Source organism: Astyanax mexicanus, chromosome 12 (genome assembly GCF_023375975.1).
Source record: "Astyanax mexicanus isolate ESR-SI-001 chromosome 12, AstMex3_surface, whole genome shotgun sequence".
In the NCBI taxonomy this organism is placed as follows: domain Eukaryota; kingdom Metazoa; phylum Chordata; class Actinopteri; order Characiformes; family Acestrorhamphidae; genus Astyanax; species Astyanax mexicanus.
Window position 1 is genome coordinate 18,758,175 of NC_064419.1, and position 24,691 is coordinate 18,782,865.

The following is a 24,691-nucleotide window of genomic DNA, read 5'->3' on the forward strand; positions in this document are numbered from 1 at the left end:
ATTTATAGCTTGATTTAGGGCGAGTCATTGTGTCCTTTGGTATCATGAGTGTGAAAAGACATGTACTAATTCTCTTAATTATTAATCATGGGTGTGTTTTTTAAACGTAACATAAAATAAACCAATCATAATTGCCAGTCATAATTCCTTTTAAGAGCCAGATGCCCTATGACTTTGGCGCATTCATAATTTAACAGTGCAGTGCTTTGTGTGGCTCAGCAGAAGATACTGACTTGCACGTTCACATTGTTAAGGCATGCCAGCAGCTCGTTTTAGGGAACAGTGCAAACAGGGCTCCTGCATGGCTAAGATATGATTGGGTGACTGACTCTTGACTGTTGTCAAGGTTTAAATCAGACAATGGAGCACCTGTATTTGCCACCACCAAGATAGAACCATGGCAGGATTTTACCTGAACAGACACCACTTCCAGACTTCCATGCCCATTGGTGTAAATATATTCCTAAACTTTGGCGCTAGGTGTAAAAATGGGCTGTTGACACAGTGTAAGATAGCAATGAGCATCTGCAGACCTAAGCCCAGCTCAATTAAGCACCTGTGGGACATCCTCAAGCTGATTCCAGAAGCAATGGTAACATCTATGAGCAAAAGGGGGTAGAGTGCAGTGCTAGATAACAATGGTGTTCACACTTTGGGCACAATTTGGACTTGTTCACTATAAAGTGTACTCACTTGTGTTCCCAGCTGTATATGTGTATTAGGGGTGTGTTTAAAATTAGCCCATTCTCTCGAGAAAAACCTCTCGAGCACCGCCCTCTGGCTGGGGTTAGCTGGAGCACGAGTGACGTCGCTCAGGACTGTGGGGAGTTTCTGTACAAATGTAAGTAATTTTCTTCTGTATTTCCACACACTGCTGCATGTGTTTTTCAAACTAGTACATTTAACACTGTTTTAAGTTGATTTTCAGTGTTGTTTTCGCCTGAACTTTATTTAAAGTAAGACCTGACTGGCTGAATCCACCGTTAGCTTAGCGAGTTAGCCAAAGCACCGGGTAAGCTAAACCCCATTTAGCCGCGTTTACTAGCCTTACATGCGGCCGGTGCGCTAAATTGACTTCCGCCGGTGTGCTGGTTTAACTGTTAGATGGAATAACTGTAGATTAACCTGTAACTGAGTGATTTTATGTGTAAATAGTAAAAGGATCATGTTCTCTATGAAGCGCTAATACTAAATGATTTTTATTCCCAAATAATGAATTTATTAAGCATGTTAAGTCTGAAGCCTCATAAAATGTTCTGGGACCACGTTATATTTTACCCACATGTAAACATTTAAATAAAGTGGCCGTTCCAAACCTGTATAGAGATGTGAAACATGGTGTCGCAATTAACTAAGCTACATTAAATTATATTAAAAAAAAGAAGGTAACTGTTGTGTTAAGTCTATATAATATAAACACTAATAGTTTAATAATGGAATTTTAAGTGTTTCTTGTATAATTGCATACATTTCATATTCAAACTACAATTTGTATTGTAACTGAAATTTCTGTAAAATCATCGATTGTGAACTTTAACCTTGTATGATACCCACCCCTAATGTGTATGCATTAATGGCTGTCTGTTGAGTTATTTCCAGAGGGCATTAAATCTATACTGCTATACAAGATGTACAATGACTACTCTAAGTTACTGTATATCCATGTTTAATTTCTACAATTTTGACAGGTATTGTTTTTTCTACAATTATTAGCAAATACTTTTTTAAGAAGAAAAAGGCCAGATGCTTTTCACTCACTTTTGACTGCATGACAGTTGCTCCTTCTATTATAAGTTACCTTAGCGCACACTGCCACTTACTTTTAGCCCTCTCGTTTTTCCTGGAGGGCCTCCAGCGGATGCAGGACTTGTGCTCGTCCAGGTAGAAGTAGCGCACCAGGCCCTTGGAGCCGCCCCGCAGCTTCACCATCTGAGTCCCTGTCTGCATTGAGCTCATGCATTTCTCCACTGCAAAAATAAAAGAGAGAGAGAGAGAGAGAGAGAGAAAGTTTAAGAAAAGACAGCAAAGTTCAGTTTAGCTTACAAGTATAATTTGCTAAAAACAATTATAATAATTAATGGCTAAAATCATGAAGAAAGCATGAAGTCCACTGAGCACTACGGAAATGAAATCACACTAAGTGGTACCTGATCGCTTCTACAAAGTGCATTCATTATGCCCCAACCATGATTGAAGTGTTCGTTTCCAATTAATCAGAAAACTTTTCAAGTGTCCGGGTGAGCAGACGCATTCTGGATAAGTGGATGCCACGTAACGTATTAATTACTCCAGGATTTTCAGAGTGACCCAAAAACATAATGTAGTTCATCCTGCATTGTTCGGGCTGATTGTGTGAGATCTGCTCGTATCCAGCTTTAGGATAAACACACCCAAAAAGTGCAAAAGAACAATTCTGTTCTTAGCTAAATGAAAAATGTATAGTCTATCAATTATGCTAACAGGCATTTTGTAAACATAACATACAAGAATCTACCATAATCCCATTAACCAACATTGTTCTGATTTTTGTGAATTGTATTTACTCTGATAGCTAGTTAGCATGCTAAATGCTACAAACAGCTAGAAACAACAAAGCAGAAAGCTAATGTACTGCAATGTGCAGAAAGCTAATGTTCTCCCATTGAAAACCTCATGCTTAAGACAGACTGAACCATTATCCAAAGCTACAGTTCGCTCATTCAGTGGCAGACTCCTACCGCAGTCCTGCTCCACAGACAGACTCAGGAGGTCTTTTGTCCCTCAGGCCATAAGACTGTTTAACCACCCTGGTCACACCAATGTACACACGACATCTATCTATCTATCTGTACAGTGCACAGGTATAGTTATGTATTTAAATTGAAAATATATTAGCTGACATTAATGCTCACAGTCACTTGAATGAATGTGACACACAAGAAGCTCATCATAATCTCATTAACAAATATTGATCATAGGAACTACAGATTGGCAATAGTGTTAAAGACTGGCAACAGTTTGAGAGTTGAGTTTTGTATGACTTCCTGTTAACTTCCTGTTTACTCTGTTGACGTGTTAAAGTGTCAACACGTCAGCTACCACCTACCACAAACTTTATTCCCGCAAAAAATCACTAACCGTAGCGCAACGGCTATATTTTCTCGATTTTTACATTGTGCACTTACAAGGATGCTTAATTTTAAGTAAACAAGGGTTCCACCATGTTATCCTGACGTACTCAGAGTACGGATGCCCACACAGGACAAAATCCTTCTTATTATATACCGCTGGATCTCATAGCACAGTGCAGAAACGCTGTGTCTTGCCAGCGTAGGCAAAAAAATGCTTCCACAAATAAAGAGCCACCAATATTATGTTATGTGCTTAATATTTATTATTAAAATAAATGCTTTAAAATAGGGTACCCTTCTAATTTGAGCAGGTACTTCCATTGGGGGGCGCCTAAGTTACCAAAACTGTAATTCTAAAAAAAATATATTTTCTTTTAAAGTCAAGCAAGTCCTGCATATGAATTTATACACCTATCTCCACTGAAATTTATATGTACAGTGCACAAGTATACTTCTGTACCTGTAGCGAAATGGAAAATTCTTTAGCTAGCTAGCATTAATGCTAACAGAGATAAAAAAACATTCACACTGTAAACTATAGCATTTCCATTTCTATAGCATTAGTAAAGCCGTGATGATCTCTCACTGACCCTCAGCTTATAGTCTGTTCAACACATTAGCTACATTAATGTATCTGCTTGATCAATATAGTATCTGACCATGCTCTCGCTTACTGCCACACCATCCCCTCCAGATCTGTGCCATGTACACGCAGCAGTCAGCCATTAATAATGGAGCGCTGCCCTTCTGAAGTGCACCCTACTGAAAATTAAACATCCATCTCCACCACTTACCCAACTTCACATCTACAGCCTGCAAAGAGCTACTCGTGATTAATAAAATAGCATTTAAATATTATTTTAATAAATACCTTCACGTAAAGTGAACACCACTTAGAATCACTTCGGCTAATGAAAGCCAGCAAGGACCAGCCAGCATGATATCATTTGCACAATGCTAACAGGACCCTGCTACCTTGCCTGGATTGACAGTATTGCTGTTACATTAAAGACATTAAAGTGCAGCATCCAGCTTCAAAGCAGGTAATGCACTAACCAACTGTCCAGTTTTAGCATGTGCTTTCAATTAAACAGAATCTACAGCGCAAATGTTACAATTTAGCAACACAATAGAGGCCATATTTTAGCAATCTATGGACAAGATGCCATTTTTGCATCGCGCAGCTGAATTTAGGATGTGTCGAGGATGCAAAAAAAAATGCCTTGAACAGCTTGAAATGCGCAAAAGTCACAATCTAATGACTCTGACAGTTGTTGTCTAGGTCCATTTCAATCAGTGGCGCACCTGTGTTTTCCACTGCCAAAATAGTACCACAGCAGAAATTTACCTGAACAAACCTCACTTCCAGACCACCAAACCCATCAGTCTACATATATTCCTGAACTTGGATGTTATTTAAACAGCGCGGGCTAATACTGCTAATACTACTGCTACCTTTTCTTCTACTATTGCTGCTACTACTACTACTACTACTAATTCTATTACTATTAACACTGCATTACTACTACTATTTTTCTTACCTTTACTACTATTACTAATACTACTACTACTACACCTAGCACTACTACTACTGCTATTACTTGTTATTACTAATATTGATGTAAATACCTCTAATATTGCTTTTAATACTATTTTGCTATCATACTATAATCCTACTGCTACATTTTTGTAATATTACCAGTACTAATATTGCTATTAGTACTGTTACTTTTTCTACTCTTATTACTACTACTACTACTAGTACTATTTACTGCTACTTTCACCACAGTACCACTTTAAAATAAGACTACCTTTATAAACGGTTTATAAATGGTTTACGATTAGTTTATTAATGGTTACTAATTAGGTTGTAAATGCCTTAAAAATCATTAATAATCAGTTATAACACATACGTAGAAAGGGCAACAATGACCTGTTGTTTGTCAAATAGTGAACCCACAGCCATCTACACTGTTGCCCTTTCTACATATGTGTTATAACTGATTATTAATGATTTTTAAATCATTTACAACCTAATTAGTAACCATTAATAAACTAATTGTAAACCATTTATAAACCCTTTATAAAGGTAGACTTATTTTAAAGTGGTACCCTTACCACTACTATTACTAGTATTTATATCACTTCTTATACTACTACTATTACTGTTACTTTTACTACTACTTTTATCAGTACTGCAATTGCTACCATAACTTTAACTACTATTAATACTACTATTATAGTAATAAGTAACACTAGTACTAGTTTTAAGTACTGTCATTAATATGAATTCTACTACTATTAGTAACACTGTTGTTACCACTGTTACAAATGACAAACAACACTACTAGCACTACTACTAGTATTACTTTTACTACTGCTACTACTATTACATTTGCCACTACTAGTAGTAGTAGTTGTAGCATTACTACTCTTACTACTTTTACTTCCACGATTAGTGATATAACTTCTATTATTGGTATTGATACTACTGCTATTACAATTATTAATATTAAAATCACTATTTCTACTACTATTACTACTACTACTACTACTACTACTACTAATAATAATAATAATAATAATAAAATAATTGTTACTATTACTGCATAGCAAATTTTCTACTATTAAATATGTGCTGTCCAATATAAAAGTGAGACTAATAAATAAAATATAGCAACTTTCCATTGTCAAGAGAGTTTATTACTCTTAAAAGAGTTTATTTCAGGTCATTTTGAATAGAATAGAATTTGTCCAATAGAATTTCATCAAGAATTTTTGACACGGTGTAAAGGGAAGTTCAAATTATGAAATTATTCGTAGATATTTAGTTTTAATTGGATAGCAAAGATATGCAAACTTTTCATTTAACACTGACAGTGTTGATTTAACCCTGACAAATTTACTGTATACTACTACTACTACTACTACTACTAGTTATTTCACTAATGACTAATGACACCAGTACTACTAAAACTATTACTATTACTATTACTATTACTTTTAGTACTGTTAACTTTTTATTATAGCTTCTATTTATAATAATTTTACTGCTATACTACTATTGCTGTTACCACTACTACCACTGCTATTACTTCTAATAATAATTAATAATAATAAAAAAACACACACACACAAGTGTAATGTAAGCAATGTTTGTAATGGAAGAATCGCTGCATTCCAAAAGTTACAGACAGTAAATAGACAGTGCTGTGTAGGTTGGATGGTGAGTGACACTGTGTCTCCTCCAATATTAAAAGCTCCCGGGTGACAATTCGTGCACAGAATATAGAGATGACCTCTTGCTATCTTAGCCCAGGTATGCGGGGTACTACAGCACACCTCCCGACCTCTATTTTCAGAAACACAACATGCATGTGATGAGTGAATGTATGAGTGCACTGAAGGATTCACAGAGCACACTCATACCCTGTGCGCTGAATGATGTAGGCTGGCCGGCCAACAACATATTCATTCTGTTCACCAACACATTTTAAGAGCAGATTGCAGAGTTTCCTAGATACCACTGTAATGTGCTGCAATCGACGGAGGAATGGCAGCGTCCTTTTTTAGCAAAGTGCCAGAGAAGCTCAACACTGCAAAAAAAAAAAATAGATTGATAAATAGATCCTGTAGGCCTGTGAAGACTGAAAGAAGCATATCCCTATTTAAAAGCCCATTTCACACAAGAAAAAGAACTACAGTTGCAGCTCTAGAGCAATGAATGAGTGCTCTCATTATGCGGTAAAATATGTTTGAAGTTTATTAAAAAGTGCTCCTCTGTCGCCGCGCGTTTCCGGCTCTTTCGCATCTAATAGCAGCGCAGTTCGTCTGGGGCCTGTGAAAGCGGCGAGCTCGTCAGATCTTCATTACGCCAGACGATCCGTTCGGCCCAGGAGCTACAAGAAAGCTGCAATATACCGAGAGCAGTCGAAGGAAAGTAACCGCATTATCAAATTTGGGTTCGTGTGATTCATCGCCTTTTTCTAGGAGAAGATATGGGTCAAGAGATTCTGCCCGAAGGCACAGATTCATATGCCAGCACATTCGGGCCGTTATTTCGCTTGAATAGTGAGATGTGCAGCTCACGAGAACAACTAAATATATATATATATATATATATATATATATATATATATATATGTAGTTGCACCCAGAAGAAATCAACCAATGGGAAAGAAACTTGGTGAGCAGCGAAGCCAGAATGGCAGGGGTTCCTGCTTTTGTTTTGGCGGAGACAACCAATGAATCTTTGAGAGTAGGCACGTGGTCAGAAGGCCTTCTGTCTTGACATCTTTAAGAAACTCCTGAAGACTGAACTCTTCAAAGAGCACTTACTCTCCTAACACCTCTAACAAACTAACTACAGGGGTTGGACAATGAAACTGAAACACCTGGTTTTAGACCACAATAATTTATTGTCTAGACGGACAGTTCTGGTGGAAACAGGAGAGTTGAGGTGCACATTGAATTCTGCTGTGATTTGTGCAGCCATGGTTTTATGTTTTTTGGATACAATCCAGATTAGCACCCGAACATCCCTTTAAGACAGCTTCCTCTTACAGCGTCCACATGGTCCTTCTTGGTGGTATGCTGATGTTACCCTGGATACCGTGGCTCTTGATACATCAGGACTTGCTGGACTTGCTGTCTTGGTCACAGATGCGCCAGCAAGACGTGCACCAACAATTTGTCCTCTTTTGAACTCTGGTATGTCACCCATAATGTTGTGTGCATTGTAATATTTTGAGCAAAACTGTGCTCTTACCCTGCTAATTAAACCTTCACACTCTGCTCTTTTATTGGTGCAATGTGCAATTAATGAAGATTGGCCACCCGAGTGGTCCAATTTAGCCATAAAACCTCCCACACTAAAATGACAGGTGTTTCAGGTTCATTGTCCAACCCCTGTACTTCTAACCTCATTTCCTTCTTTCCCTCCTTTACTCCACTATCCCATTATTTCCATTTGACCTCCTTTAGGCCCTATCTAAAGATGTTTTTTATACCTTAAACTTCCATTACTCTATGTACATCACTATTGTTAGTCAATTTGGACAAAAGCGTCTTCCAAATGTAATGTAATGTTATGTAATGACATGAGCTGCAATTTCGTACAATACCAGATAACCTTTGGTCTTCATTACCAAGCCCAATGTTATGTTAATAAAGTCCTGCAACCAGTTGCCCTACCTTTTCCTTATTTCTGAATGCACAGTCTAGTACACTACTCCAGCACTAATACTGCTGGGTGGAAGACTGACCTACTGTTTATCCCAGGAACTACAGATCTTCACCATAATCAGACAATCTCCTTTGAGAATCACTGGTCACTCTGTCTGCAGAAACACAAAACCTTGGCGTAGTTATGGACGACCAGTTTTATTCTTGATCCATGTTGCAAATGCAGACTTATTCTCCCACTCAAGTCTTCTCTTGTCATTTTAAGACTTGACTACTGCAGCGCCCTTCTGCTTGGTGTTCCTTTGCAAGCCATCAGGCCACTGCAACTTAGAACACTGCAGCAAGACTCAATTTTCAATCTTCTGGATCTACCTTCCCTCCATTGGTTTCCTGTAGCTGCCTTCATGAGATTCAAAACCCTAACGCTGGCCTACAAAGCCAAAAATGGACCAGTTCCTTCATACTTAATTGCAATGGTCAAAGCCAGATCAGCACCAAGAGCTCTTTGAGTTTTCAATACGGCTTGGCTCAACCTATCATGCCTCAAGTCCCACAGAAGACATCCCAACATCCTGACTCTTCTCTGTCTTGGAACCAACGTAGTGAAACACACTTCCATCAGGTGTCAGAACAGTAGAGTAACGACTCAACTTCAATTTTCCCAAGTTTAGTCATGTGACTCCTTTTTTACCTTTGTTTTTCTGGCTGTCTGTAGCCGCCTTCATGAGATTCAAAACCCTAACGCTGGCCTACAAAGCCAAAAACGAACCAGCTCCTTCATACTTGACGGCAATGGTCAAAGCCAGATCAGCACCAAGAGCTCTTCAAGCTTCAAGCTTCCAGTTCTGTTCGGTTTGACTCAACATCCCTCAAGTCCCACAGAAGACATCCAGACATCCCAACTCTTCTGTCTTGGAACCAAGGTGTTGGAATAAACTTCCACTGGGTGTCAGAACAGTAGAGGAGTCACTCGCTGTCTTCAAATACAGACTGAAGACCCATCGTTTTAAAGAGTTCCTAACCTAACAATTTTCTCCTAGGTGTCTAAGGGGGTCTGCTAGTTTAAATACCCTAAATTGAAATGTAAAACATACTGGTGTCATCTCAAGAGCTTGCTCTGAAAGTGCAGATGGCTAATTGCCTCACCAGACCTTTCCCTGATTTACAATGTGTGGGATATTACCGAACATGCTATCAACGCTTGTACCACATTCGTACCACAAAATCTGCATGAGAATATTTAAGCTGCATGGTATAGATTAATGCAGAAAAGCATTAGGAACCTCTACAACTTTGAGAAAGTCCAGACTTCTGTATATGTTGCTTAATAAATGTTACCAAGGGTTATCTACATCAATCCAAAGTTTTAATAATTTATTGTTTCTTGCAACTTTTTTAATCTTCCTTTCGATTAATATTGCTATGTTGCAATCTAATCTTTTGCCACTATGATTTGTATTTTTAGTGCATATATACACATACTGAATGAACATTAATGACTTAAATTACCTGAAAGACATAAAAGAACATTGCAGAAAAAGCATTAGGAATCTCTACAACTTCGAGAAAGTTGAGATACACCCATGTATTACCCATGTGTTACATGCTACATCTGTATGTGTTGTTAAATAAATGGTTTATATACACATATTGAATGAACATTAATGACTTCCATGACCTGAAAAATAAAAAAGATGGTCAGGTATTTTAAAACGGAAGGAGCTATCTCTGCAAAGATATATAACGCAGTGCTAGATCCAGTAACCTACACAGTAACACTGTGAAGAAGCACATACAGGTAAGCGTTTTCCCAGAGAGACGTCTCATACACATGCACACACACATGCACACACTTCAATTGGTTGCCATGGAAACCAGGTTGAGATTTGCGCGGTAATCAGGTTTGAACAAAACGCTCATTCAAAGGTGAATCGCCTTGGCGAGAAATTGAGGCTAATCTTGTTCTTCCATCACATTTATTGAAATGTTCTCTCAGATTGGCTAGGTTGTTGTTAATCATGGAAATAAAAACCCAATTAAGTGCCCTCCATCCTCCCGACAGCAACTCTGAAAAGCAAAACGGACAAAAACTGATTTCTCACAGCCAGCAGACAATGATCTGGGTCAGTAAGCTGGCTGAACAAAAGGCTTAACTAAAGAGGACGAGAAGAGGAGCGATGTGAATGGAGGAATGGAGGAAATCAGGACCTGGTCAAGGGAAGCTGTGACTCTTGATACTGCTTAAGCCTGTGGAAGCAAATTGAGCATTTGACCTGGTCGCCTTCTGGCTGTCAGCTCGATGTGTGTCACAGCACGGTCAGGTGGGTCTCTCTGGGCATCACCGACTTAAAGCTTAGAGGGATTGTCTGGCGTCCATATGCCAACTTCCTAAACAGGTGTTTCTACAACACACCACATGCTGACTGACCTGGACTCAGTTACATGACTTTACAGTCCAAAAACATGATCGTCTGCAGACTAATTGCTATATACAGTGCCCTCCATAATTATTGGCACCCCTGGTTAAGATGTGTTCTTTAGCTTCTCATAAATTGAGTTTTGTTCAAAATAATATAGGACCACGATGGGAAAAAAAAGTAAAGTCCAACCTTTAACTCAAGTAAATTTTAAGGGGGAAATAAAATCCCTGACTAAGAAATAATTATTCTTCATAAAATCACCTGTTCCACAATTATTGGCACCCCTAACAATTCTTAGGAAATAAATTTAATAAAAGTATTTCTGTCACTTCTACAGTAGTTTACGAAGTTGATCAGAGTATGTAGGAACATTTAATTAGTAATTCACAACTTCCTGTTTCCCTGGGGTATAAATATGACGTGACACAGAGGCCATTTATCTTCAACATGGGAAAGACAAAGGAACATACCATTCAAGTGAGGCAGATGTGTGTTGACCTTCACAAGTCAGGCAATGGCTACAAGAAAATCGCTACTCGCCTACACCTGTCCATATCTACTGTCAGAGGAATTATTAAGAAGTTTAAAACAACTGGAACAGTGGTAAACAAGCCTGGACGAGGACGCAAGTTTATTTTGCCACCACGCACAGTGAGGAGGATGATAAGAGAAATTAAAAGTTCTCCCAAGCTCACTGTTACAGAATTGCAACAAATGGTAGCTTCTTGGGGTCACAAAGTCTCCAAAACAACCATCAGGCGCTATCTACATGCCAACAAGCTGTTTGGGAGGCATGCACGGAAGAAACCATTTCTCACTCACAATCATAAACGCAAACGTTTGGAGTTTGCTAAGCGGTACTGGGACTTCAACTGGGACCGTGTGCTTTGGTCAGATGAAACAAAGATAGAGCTTTTTGGCAACAAATGCTCTAAGTGGGTCTGGCGTAACACAAGAGCTGAGTATGCAGAAAAGCACCTCATGCCCAATGTGAAATACGGCGGGGGATCAGTGATGCTGTGGGCCTGTTTCTCTTCTAAAGGCCCTGGGAACCTTGTTAGGGTGCATGGCATCATGAATGCTCTAAAATACCAGGACATTTTAAAACAAAATCTGGTGGCTTCTGCCCGAAAGCTGAAGATGGGTCGTCACTGGGTCTTTCAGCAAGATAATGACCCTAAACATGTGGCCAAATCTACACAGAAATGGTTCACCGCACACAGAATCAAGCTCCTCCCATGGCCATCTCAGTCCCCAGACCTCAACCCCATTGAAAACCTGTGGGGTGAGCTGAAGAGGAGAGTGCAGAGGAGAGGACCCAGGTCGTTGGATGATTTAGAGAGAATGTGCAAAGAGGAATGGTCAAAGATCCCTCTTTCTGTATTCTCCCATCTTGTGAAACATTACAGGAGAAGATTAGCTGCTGTTTTGTTGGCAAAAGGGGGTTGTACAAAGTATTAACATCAGGGGTGCTAATAATTGTGGCACACATGATTTGATGTTTATTATTTCTTAATGTGAATACTGAATAAATTCACTTGAGTTAAAGGTTGTATTTTACTCTTTTTTTCCATCGTGGTCCTATATTATTTTGAACAAAACTCAATTTATGAGAAGCTAAAGAACACACCTTAACCAGGGGTGCCAATAATTATGGAGGGCACTGTATATATGAATCAGTATCTCAGATTTTGCTATTTATAGGTATATGTTTAATTAAAATCAACATTGTTGTTTTATTCTGTAAACTACAGACAACATTTCTCCCAAATTCCAAAATAAAATATTGGCATTTAGAGCATTTTTTTTATTTTTTGCAGAAAATGAGAAATAGAGTTCAGAAATTAATATTTGGTGGAATAGCCCTGGTTTTTAATCACAGTTTTTATGCATATTGGCATGTTCTCCTCCACCACTCTTGCACACTGCTTTTGAAAAACTTTATGCCGCTCCTGGTGCCAAATCTTTGATTATATTCCAGAGGTTTTCAATTTGGTAGAATCAAAGAAACTCATAATTTTTGAGTGATCTCTTATTTTGTTTTACAGAGCTGTTTATAAGATAATATGGCATAATATAATATACATAGCGAAGTACTATGTGTTCATGTTAAAGTGACTTATCTTATAGCTTTTTTTTTTGGGGGGGGGGGTATTTATCTTATCTATTTTGTTTATTCTATTTTTTTTTGTATTCTTTATTTTATCTATATATCTATTTTAATAACAGCTCTTGGGTGTAAACTGGATCGTGAGATCACAATTTCGTTCCACCTTATGTACGACATGTGATGCGAATGACAATAAAATCTCCTTTAACCCTTAAATCCCAACATGGTAAAATAACTACTTTATATTTGACCATAACTGTAAATAAAAAATGAGGTTAATTTTTTTATTGAACAGACACACAAGACGTACAATCTACACATTTATCAGTAAAGATAATGGTAATTTGCTCTTATGACCTACAACAGTAAATAGTTCAAAAGTTTTTTTATCTATCAAGAAAGAGGAATGTATGTTCTGTGTCCCATGACTTTTGCTAAGATTCATGTATTGTATTTTTTGCACTATAAGGCTCACTTAAAATCCTTTAATGTTTCCAAAAATTGTCAGTGCGCCTTTTAATCTGGTGTGCCTTATAAGTATTAATGGCCTGTACCTTGCTGCTAACCCTGCGTAGAACTGCTGGACAAGTGTAGCAGTATTAGCATTAGCCGCTAACCGCATTGAACACTAGCTTTTTGGCCGTTTAGAGGTGAGTATTATCGACTGGATAGCACTGCTGGAGATGAATTAGCATTAGTCGATAACCTCCCTGAGCACTAGCTTTTTGACTGCTTTGCGGCGAGTATTATCGGCCAGGGTTAGCCTGCTGCTATCATGCATTATTATTAGTCACTTACCACAGTGCTAGCTCTTTTACTGTTTAGAGGGGGGTATATCAGACTGTAGCCTGCATGTTTACCATGTTAAAACAAGCTAAATGGGGCAAAGCTAAGGGTTCCTCATTGTAGCTCTTTCAGGTGACATTATCTGCTAACCACTAGCAGTTAGCCGCTAATGCTAATGCGCCAGCTTTAGTGAAAATCTGTAAATCTAAACTTACTGTAAATACTGCAAATACAAAAGCACCTTATATATGAAAATAGACATTTATTGATAGTGCGAAAAATACGATAAGTTAAAAAAAAACTGCTTTGACCTGTTTGATATTCAATATCTGATGCCTTCTGCATTGAATGTGATTTCTGCCAGACTCCCATGTTCTCCCTGTTCCCCTAAATAAATATAACCAGACACTGCCAGTCACAATCATTTACCAATTACCACCATGCTGTTCACTGTTGGTGGGTTGGTAATGCCTTCTATGATGTGTTTTCTATACACACTTGACGTTATTGGTTTGAAGAATATTAAAAATGCACACACAAAGAGGGAAACGTCAGGAAATGTTCCACATATTCTATCATAACATTTTTTTTTAAATAATTCATGTGGCCTTGTCATGAACATGTTGGCCTGGATTTAAGCTTATTTGTAAGATAACTCCTCAAAATGCTATCCAATGACTTTTTTCCATGTCATTTTTTAATTTTTTACCATATTACATTACCAAAAATATTAGGGCGCCCACACACCACACACCTACAGGAGCTTATATAATATTCCATTCTAAATCCATAGGGATTAATATGTATGAATATGAATTTAGTACGCTCTTTAAGCCCCTGACACCTAGACTGAAATCAACTGAATTCAATGATTTAGAGATGTGTGCCATTATATTCTTCATTTATTGTTCTGTATGTGAAATAACATACATTTAACTGGATTACTATGCGTTAGTTATGTCAAATTATGAGGAAACTATGTTTTTCTCTAAAGTTTAAAGGAGCTCTTTAATATTTTGTTTTGTTTTGTTTGTTTTTTTCACCAGAAATAATTGAAGAGTGAAAGATGAGGCACTAATGTACTTCACACTTGATTTTGGCACATTGCCAAAAAGCAAACAGCCAAAAATAGCTGTGTAACAACCACACACCCACATCCCATGCTGTCTAGAGGGAAGGTGTCTTCTGCAAACTGCAGATGTTCCACTGTAAAACAGATCCACGCTGAAACTGCTTTGTTACATTTTAAGGTCACAGTTCCAAGCTGTACATAACAGTGTTGGTTTAGGGAAATTGCAGAAAAAAAAAACAGGATTAGAACAAGATCACGCTTAAAATAGACTAAATCCAGTCCATTACAATATGCTAGATTTGACCCTAATTGCAATTCACTTTATTGGATTGGAACAACACAGCTGTTAACCTGCTCAGGGTTTTCATATTTGTTTGATTGACAACCAAAATACTGCCTAAACTGGTACATTTATTATATTTTCAATCAGTGACAAGTCTGTCGATACAGCTGGCCATGGCATTGTATCTGTGTCTTAAAGGCAAGCTCTTAATAGTTTTGCAGTATGTGAACGAGCATTGTCCTACTGGAAAACTGGTCCAGAAAAGGTGGGGTCACTGGTTACAGGGTCTACAGGGCCTTATTAGCGTAACTATGGGTTGTCTAAGCACCTGTAATGAAGGCCAACGATGATCTGGCTTCCTCATATGAAATTATACCCTACACCACCATGAGACCAGGCCTTCTGGAAGCTAGCCAACAAGTTGGTTGATTGAGTGCAACTATTTTTTGACGATGGGTGTACTTCAATTTTTGTATATACACTTTTTGTTTTTCATATTTTCAGTTTGCTCTCTTCATTTATTTATTATCAAAGAGATTAGGCTTACAGGGGTAGTTAGGGACAGGCAGGGTCAGTATCAGAAAGGCAGCAATAGTAAACAACATACCTGAGTGAAGAAGGCGGTGAAACCTAGTGTCATACATGGAAAATCCAGAAAATAAAAAGACTAGGCTAAAACAATAGTCTAAATACATAAAAATAGGTCGGCAACGGATAAACAAACGATACAGAGGGCAAAAAAGTCTCTGGACAGTAGTCTAAAAACACGAATGGGGTCGGTAACAAAAGGAAACACGTCATGAAAGAAATGCGTCATAAAAGAGCTAACAAACTAAATTCAATACTCAGTGACGAGCTAATGAAACAGAGGGGTATTTGAGCTAAAATAGACCAGGTGTGAGCAATCAGAAGCTGGGAGAGCGTGAAAGCCGTAGCGTCTGGAAGGTCCAAAGGGAGTGCATGCTGGGAGTTGGAGTCTTTATTCTGATACTGTGTAAATCTGAATCCAGAGCAGACATAGTAACAGTAACGTCAGGACTGACACATTTAATGTTTAATTTCTTTATTTGTATTATTTTCTACATTGTTATTCTCTCTCATTATCCAAGAGGTTGAACCTGGAACGTTCTCCATCTGTCCTTCTAGAAAAAAAGTTTCTAGACGGTGCTGAGATCTTGTCCTACACTTCATGGGTTGGGTTTTCATGTCAGGTGTTCATGAAGGCCAAATACTGTTTTTATCTACTACCTAATTGCCTATTTTTTATGTTTACTACCTCATTACTTACTTAGGTCTTTAATATGAACTTTTCACTGGTACTGTATATGTATATGTTTTTTAACTAAACATAATTTGAATGGCTATACAAACTAAGGGCTCTATTTTAGCGATCTATAGCGCACCAGTCAGTTGCTCTTTGAAACGTGCAAAAAGGGTGTACTATAATATTCTCTTAATTAATCATAGGGTGTGTTTTGGGTGTAACATGAAATAAACCAATAAATCAGTGTGCCAGTATTCATTCCCTTTAAGGTGAAGGTACTCCAGCAGCTCATTTAAGGGAACAGTAATGTTATTTTATTCTTTATTCTGTTTATTGTTTATGTAAAAGTTGGATTTACAACACTGACTAATTAACATTTCCATGATTTCACTTTCAAATAAAGGAAACAGCACACCAAAACCTCAACCTATCCTTTATGTTTGACATTATTTGATCAACTTCACAGGTCCTCACTCATCCTAAATTTATTAAACTGAACTGTTTTATCTGTAGCCTTGCTCTGAACTGTAAAAGAGATAAGTCGCAGGCGATCCAGTCATGATTGCATGGCTGACTGTTGACTGTTGTCGTGGTTTAACTCGGTCATTCGCACATCTGTGTTTCCCACCACCAATATAAAATAGAAACATGCCAGAAATTCAGCTAAACTCTTAAATCACTTCCAGACCACCACAGCCATTGGCTTGTACTGTACTTGTACAGTACTGTGCAAAGGTTTTAGGCACCAAAACAAATGACACTAATCCATTTATCTCAGTAATATTTGTCTCAGAGTGTTTTAACCTGAAAACGCAAAAAAAAAAACATACATACAGTAAAACGTAACAAGGAATTCTCATTTTTTTAACTAAGTATGTTATATCCTGTGAGCCAAGCTGAAGAGCAAAGTGTAACAGTTCCAGATTTCTCCTGGATGCTCCTCAGCCAGCATGTGTATATTATGTTCAGTTCCGTCAGCACCTCACCTGATTTACCACATTTAACAATTTACCAAACCAGGGGTTGATTAATATGATGAGAACTAGAAATAACTCTATTAAACTCAGATGAGGAGAGACTTGGAGATTTTTAAAAATTGCTGTTTGCATTTATTATAATGCTGGTGTTTTACTGAGCTAATAAACACTTACTTCACAGATGCTAAAAATTCCCACAGGTGCCAAAAACATTTGCACAATATTTAAACTCCAATGCTATTCAATGCAATATTATGTGACCAAGGTGTAAGATAGCAATGAACATCGCGTCACGTCTTGCACAGGGTGTACAAAAGGCCCTTTATGTCAAAACCACCATAATAAAAGTATGCATGATTCTAAATGACAATAAATCTGATTTTTTCCATTGTGAAAAATGATGAAGCACCGTGTCCTCATAAAGATTCCGACTGATGCTCAGTTACAGCCAATCAAAGCACAGGACATTAAATCGACGTAGCAATAACAGCAAAGGACGCATCTGTCTCCTGAAGAATTCGGAAACAATCTGTTCGAATTAGTTCAGCCTCATCCATCTCTCTCTCAAAGCAGTGAAGCAGCCCTCACACAAACTGATGCGAATCACAATATCCAGTGTGAACAACAACCAAATGACAAAGTTGACACACTCCGGCTGAGACTCTGTATTATACAGGCGGATGATTCCCACAAGTGTCCTGCAGATCAAAGTAACTATTGGCAACTAGGCCGAGAAATACATTTCCTAACGTCCAGAACAGAATTCAATTATTCAATCATTACACACTGGTCATTTCCAACATGCGGAGCGGAGTCATCGGCAAAGTCTTATTTAAATGGAAATCCGCTGTGTGGAGTCCCTCGAGGCGGAGCATTAGGCGTGTAAATCTCAATCACAATTCCTTTGGAAGCAATTCAGCGCTTCTTAAATTATACGACCGCTCAGTCTTATTAAATTCCGTCACTTGGCCACAAGTCACGCTGAATTATTTTATGGAAATGAATACACCAAATTCACCAATTGTTGTAGCAGAACTATTTATGCAGCACTTTATTCTGGCAAAGAATAAATGAGTGAATTTTAAAGAACTGATTACAATAGAATAGTTTTTGTACACAATTCATAAAAGTCATTAAAAAAGAGGCTTTTTTTATTGTCATTGTCATCTGTGTACCATCTGTGGTAATAAGTGTGTAATAATTTTACAAAAACTATTATACACCAAATTCATGAATTTTACCAGAGGAACTATTTATACAGAATTTTGGTAAAGAATATTGAATAATATAATATTAGATTAGATCATTTTTCGTTATGACTTTTCTCAAGAACAAGTTTAAGCAAATTAAATGTGACCCATTAAAGGTGTTCTTTGTTCTTTATGGAGCCAAACAAGGTGATTCCACATTGTATGTCTGCATAAGTTAAACTAACTTTAATAATTTGAGATAATTGTTTATTAAAACCTGAGGTCATTAAACTTAGAACTTTAAAATGTATTTATTCCTAAATTGTGCGTTCATTTAACTGAAGTTTGTACTTGGATTTGATGGTCTTGTAAATTAAATAGATCTTTTGTTAGTTTGTTTAGTTTGTAAAAACTTGAGGTTATTAAGGTTATTAAACCTAAAATTAAGTATTTATACCTAAATTGTAATACATTTAATTGAAGTTTGCACTGGTTTGATGGTCTTGTAAATAAAATAGATCTATCTTCTATTTAGTCTTCTTTTTCTAAACCCTCATGTAAAATTATATGAAGAACACATCCAACACAGCAGTTAACAGCTCAGAAATTATGCTTTTTAGATGTTTTACAGCCAACAACATCGAGGCCAGGTAGTTAATAATAATGATACCACTTTAAAACCAGGCTCCTTTATAAAGGGTGTATAAATAGTTTATAAAGGAGTTTATTAATGGTTATTTATTAGGTTATAAATCATTAATAAGTAGTTACAACTCATAAATAGAATTTGTCAGCAGGGATTCCACATTTGTTTATACTGTTCAACCTCAGATCTTACTAGATGCTTATCTTACTTAATTGTCTTTTCCATCAGTCATCAGTAACATTTCTGTTAATAACTTTATTCATTTAACTATAATAAAATAATAAACAACTGAACTGACTTTCTATATTATTTTATTAGATATGTTAAAAAGTTTTTTTCACTGTTGCTTTTTCTATGTATGTGTTTATTTAGTGCTTATTCATTTTTTTTAAAGCATTTAAAACTATAAACATTAATAAAAAAACCTTTATATACTATTTATAACCCCTTTGTAAAGGAGCCTTATTTTAAAGTAGTACCATAATAATAAGATATGATCTACAAATTAGTCAAATTTGACGGTGAGTGTCAGAAATAGGGAGAAACATTGGCAAATAAGTAAATACATGATGAAAAAAGCCTTAAAAACTTGATTAAACTCTATTTTTATATGTAAACAATTCAACTCCCAAAGATCATATATGAAAAAAAAAATTAAAAGACCACTTTAGTTTCTGAATCAGTTTCTCTGATTTTGCTATTTATAGGTATATGTTTAAATAAAATGAACATTGTTGTTTTATTCTATAAACTACTGACAACATTTCTCCCAAATTCCAAATAAAAATATTGTCATTTAGAGCATTTAATTGCAGACAATTTCAGACCTTTCAGACCTCACATAATGCAAAAAAAAAAAAAACGTGTTCATATTCATAAAGTTTTGAAGTTAAGAAATCAATATTTGGTGGAATAACCCTGGTTTTTAATCACAGTTTTCATGCATCTTGGCATGTTCTCCTCCACCAGTCTTACACACTGCTTTTGGATAACTTTATGCCACTCCTGGTGCAAAAAATCAAGCAGTTCAGTTTGGTTTGATGGCTTGTGATCATCCATCTTTCTTTTGATTATATTCCATAGGTTTTCAATTGGTAAAATCAAAGAAACTCATTATTTGTGATCATAAGACGCAAATGTTCACCTACTCAACTTGGAAAACAGACTTTACTTCATTCAAGTTTAAACAAATTGTGTGTTTGCTTTTATGATATTGCTATAATTCTCAAAGCTTACCAGTTGAACCATTAATAAATAATCATTTTTAGTCTAAATAATTATTTACAAGATATTATTACATCAGATTTCAATTAATTAGAGCATCCTACTGCTATAAAGTGCCTCCAGCTCTTACCAAACATGCCCAGCTTCCACTTGGAGCCAGCGACGATGCTCCCACCAATCCAGAAGAAGTCTTCGATCAGGCGAGACAGGCTCAGTTTGTGGCGAGCTTTGGTGAAAGAAGCACCAGATATTGGCGTGAAGGCTCGCTCGTGCCCAACCTCGGGCCGACCAGAGTGCACCATTGATGGCGGCATGAGGACCGACGACACGGGTCCCACACTGAACACTGCAGCGCTCATGCTTCCGGAGCTTCTGGGAGCTCAAAAAAAAAGAAAAAAGACGATCTCTGGCTTTTTTTACTGTCTGTCCTTTTAATGGATGACTTGAAAAGAAGTTCAGAAGATGTCAAAAGCAGCAGAAGCAGTGGACGTTCCTCCAACGTTGCGTGAAATTCTGACACATTGTCTACTGGTATGTACCGTAGCTCTTGCGTTGAGTTCTTGTGGTCCTTGGAGATCAAACTAAGAAACTTCTCCAGGGTCAAAATGTAGAAGAAGAAGAAGAAGAAGAAGAAGAACAGCAACAGAAGAACAGTAGAGGAACAGGTTTCAGTTGTAACCTCTCTTCATCAGGCCGCCGTGTGCAGTCGACTGTCTCTGAATAGGTGATTTAAGCGTCAGGAGGTGGTGCGCTAGTGAGCATAGGCGCTAACGACTAACTGTGCGACATGTGTCAGGCAGATAGCCTAAATCCCCTCGGAAATGTAATCCAGGTCCAAGGGATTTAGGTGGACTACTGCTTGTAGTGGGCCTGGAGAGCGGGGGTGGGGGTGGGGGTTGGGGGGGGTTGTTAGCAGGGGGAGATTGAGAGAAAGAGAGTGAGAGACAGAGAATAAAGTACGGTAAGCAAGAGAGAGAGAGATTGAGTACACTCGTAAAAATCCAGATGATTTAAGTGATTTTTAAAGCGATGGCTCAGAACAATAGTGCTCAAACTACAGTACCTACATAAGGAAATGTAATCCTTATGTAGGTTTTACAGTCGTTAGCGTCTACACTCACTAGCGCACCACCTCCTGAAGCTTAAATCACCTATTCAGAGACAGACTGATGAAGAGAGGGTACAACTGAAACCTGTTCCTCTACTGTTCTTCTTCTTTTTCCTCTTCTTCTTCTTCTTTTGATCTCCAAGAACCACAAGAACTCAACGCAAGAGCTACGGTACGTTCCCCTTTAGATCTACTGACTGGTGGACAATGTGTCAGAATTTCACGCAACGTTGGAGGAACGTCCACTGCTTCTGCTGCTTCTGACATCTTGTTAACTTCTTTTGAAGTCATCCATTAAGGACAGATAGTAAAAAAAAGCCAGAGATCTTTTTTTTTTTTTTGAGCTTCTAGAAGCTCCAGACCCTTTGGACCTGTGTCATCGATCCTCATGCCGCCATCCATGCCTTCACGTCAATATCTGGTGCTTCCGTTTAAAAAGTTCACTATAGTTAAATGCTACTTTACGACCACTTCCTTGTTTCTACACCACTCTTTCTCGGCATGCCACCACAATGGATTTGAAATGAAACAACTGAGAAGCAACTGAAGTGTAGACTTTCATCCATGTTAAGATGTTCTTTAGGCTAAGATGCCTTTGGGAAACTGGGCCCAGAACTGTATGGGACGGAAGTGAAAAAGTACCGTATGCTTACATGACTATAAGACACACTTTAAATCATTTAATCCATTAATTGTGCCTTATAATCCAGTGCGCCTTATGTATGAATGCCACAGGTCAGGGCTTAGGCTGAGCACAGTTTCATTAGCATTAGCTGCTAACTGCAGCGCTAGCTCTTTCGCAGTTCAGAGATGAGTATATCAGACTGCTGGCTAATGCTGCTAACCATTGGCTGGCTAGTGCTGCTAACCGGGCAAGACCTGCTAAATTAGAAGGGAAACCCTAGTTTACTTCAAGTATGCATTCTTACTAGTGTCACATAATGCGCCTTATAGTCCGAAAAATATGGTAAATACAGAAAGAATGTCCTATGTCTTGGACTAGTGTAGAATTCTATGCTTTTTAACACTGAGCAACAGCAGAGATTGCATCTGTTTATAGATATACGTTAATAATTATCATATGTGTGGAGTACTGCTGATAGCTGGGTCAGATTGAGTTCAGATCACAATCGTTCTCACCACAAACACAAACACCGACAACAGGTTTGAAACCCATTTGAAACCCAATCAAGACCATCTCTTCTCAAAGTAATAAGTGCGATTGTTTTGATCCACATTTGAAAGTGATTACTGTGTTCACACCTGCCCAAATAAATCACATAGCATGAAGAAAGAAAATGAACTAGAGTCTGATTTAACCAAACTAAAAAGTGCAGGAGGTGTGAGAATGCTCTGAAAGTGTGGAGAGAAAAGATGATACTGAGATACTAAGAGAAGAAGACTGCAGGTAATGGAACATAAGCCGCGAATCTGTGGCTTTGAAAAGGAAATACAGAATGGTCTGACACACAAAGGAAGCATCTTATTAGGACTTCTTTCTTCCAAGCTAAGTAATTGTATGTGTGTTTGTGTTTGTGTGTATGTGAAGATGGGGGGGGGGGGGGGGGGTGTATCAAAGCTCAAAGCCATGATATAACTCTATAAATCCAGACTGACTGTCTACCGGCATGGATACAACACAGATGAAAGAGTACAGGGGATGCTTTTCTCCACTTCTATCACTTCTGTCTCCCATCATGCTGAAAGTAAGACTGGTGAGTGCAGCTTGTTCCTACACACTTGAAGCTAAAATAAAGGTGCTACAAAGGGTTCTTTCAGAAAAGGCTACAGAAGAGAACAGCTGAAGACAAAGAGATGTGTGAGGGAAGAACTATCGGCATTGGTGAAGAACCTTTACATTTCGAGAAATTTCTTTACAATTTTAAAAGGTTCTTTATGTTCACATTATGTATTGTTTTATAGAAACTGTCCTTTATTTTTTCTACCTCTGTCATTTTACAATAACTGTTACAATAATATATATATATATATATATATATATTTTTTTACTACATAGTAAATGAATACTGAAGTCATAAAGTCAGACTATGAAGGGACACAAGGAATCATGTAGTAACTTAAAAGTGCTAAACAAACCAAAATACTGTGCTCTTATATGGAGTGCTATTAACTTGTGGTTTCTGAGGCTGGCAACTCTGATGAACTTATCCTGTGCATCAGAGGTAACTCTTGCTCTTCCTTTCCTAGGGCTGTCCTGATGAGAGCCAGTTCCATCATAATGTTTTTGATGGTCTTTTTGATAGCACTCTAGAATACTTACAAAGATTGACTAACCTTCATTTCTTAAAGATTTTTTTTTTTACTTAGTTAAAGGTCTCCTTCCGCTAAAAAACATTTTTTCTTGTTCTTTGTGAAATACTATAGGTCTGCACATGAAACTCTTCCTCAACCCCCATTGTCTGCAATAGCTAAGAAAAGAAAATATTCATTGCCTCGCCCACCTTGGCTCGGACAGAGCTGAAGCCGGGCTGCAGCAGAGCAGACACTGTCTCGTTAGTGTAAGAGCTTACAGTTCTGTTTACACCAGCTAATTAACGTAAGCTATCTTGTATAAGTAACTATAGGTTTAAATCGGATCTCCGGTGGATTCCGCGTTTAACTGAGAGAAGCTGAGAGTCTGATATTAAGCAACGTTTAGTGGTTAACTTTACCGAGCATTCAGTGCTGTATCTTTATAACTAAGGCTGTATCTCTAAAAACATTTTATCCTTTGAGTTTTAGAGCTGTAAAATTGACTGTGGGGTCAAATTCAGGTTGTGTTCTCCGCTGCAGTGCTGTTAGCCAATCAGAGGCCATGTGTTTGCATGTATGCATATTTGGGAACAAGAGTCAAAATCCTGTCTTTATTCAGAGACCACTAATTCAGTGATCTAAAGCAGGGTTATACAGAAACACTGGAACATTTTTTTTTCACAAAAAAACATGGCATCACATGGCATTCATTCATACTAGAGACCACAACTAGACATTTTAAAATAAATGAAAAAACAACAATGAGACATTTAAGTAGTTCTTGCCATTATATGGATTAGAGCATTACTCAAATTACTCAATAATTTACACAAAGACTTTTTTAAATCTAACTGGACTTAGATGAAAATTAAAAACTCAAAAAATATATATATTTTCTTAACGATTTGCATGGAAAATGTAACTTTTTTAGATATGTTTTTCTTGCGAACCTGCTTCCAGCTTTTACATAGTAAAATATGAAGATTACTTCAATCTTTCAGTTTCAGCGTCACTCGAAAAGTCATTTGTGCTGTGGTAAGCACTGATCACGTATTTCCAGGGAC

The 24,691-nt window shown here is 37.5% G+C and overlaps 1 protein-coding gene across 1 annotated transcript in view; it reads right to left on the reverse strand.

Moving 5' to 3' along the window:
- Window positions 1-21,018, reverse strand: part of plch2a (phospholipase C, eta 2a) — a 111,357-nt gene extending 90,339 nt beyond the window's left edge. The window contains exons 1-2 of the mRNA XM_049485540.1: window positions 20,397-21,018; window positions 1,821-1,967 (exon numbers count right to left, since the gene is read on the reverse strand). Coding sequence (XP_049341497.1) covers window positions 1,821-1,967; window positions 20,397-20,625 — 376 coding nt within the window. The 5' untranslated portion in view covers window positions 20,626-21,018. The remainder of the gene's footprint in view (window positions 1-1,820; window positions 1,968-20,396) is intronic.
- Window positions 21,019-24,691: the final 3,673 nt, after the last annotated feature.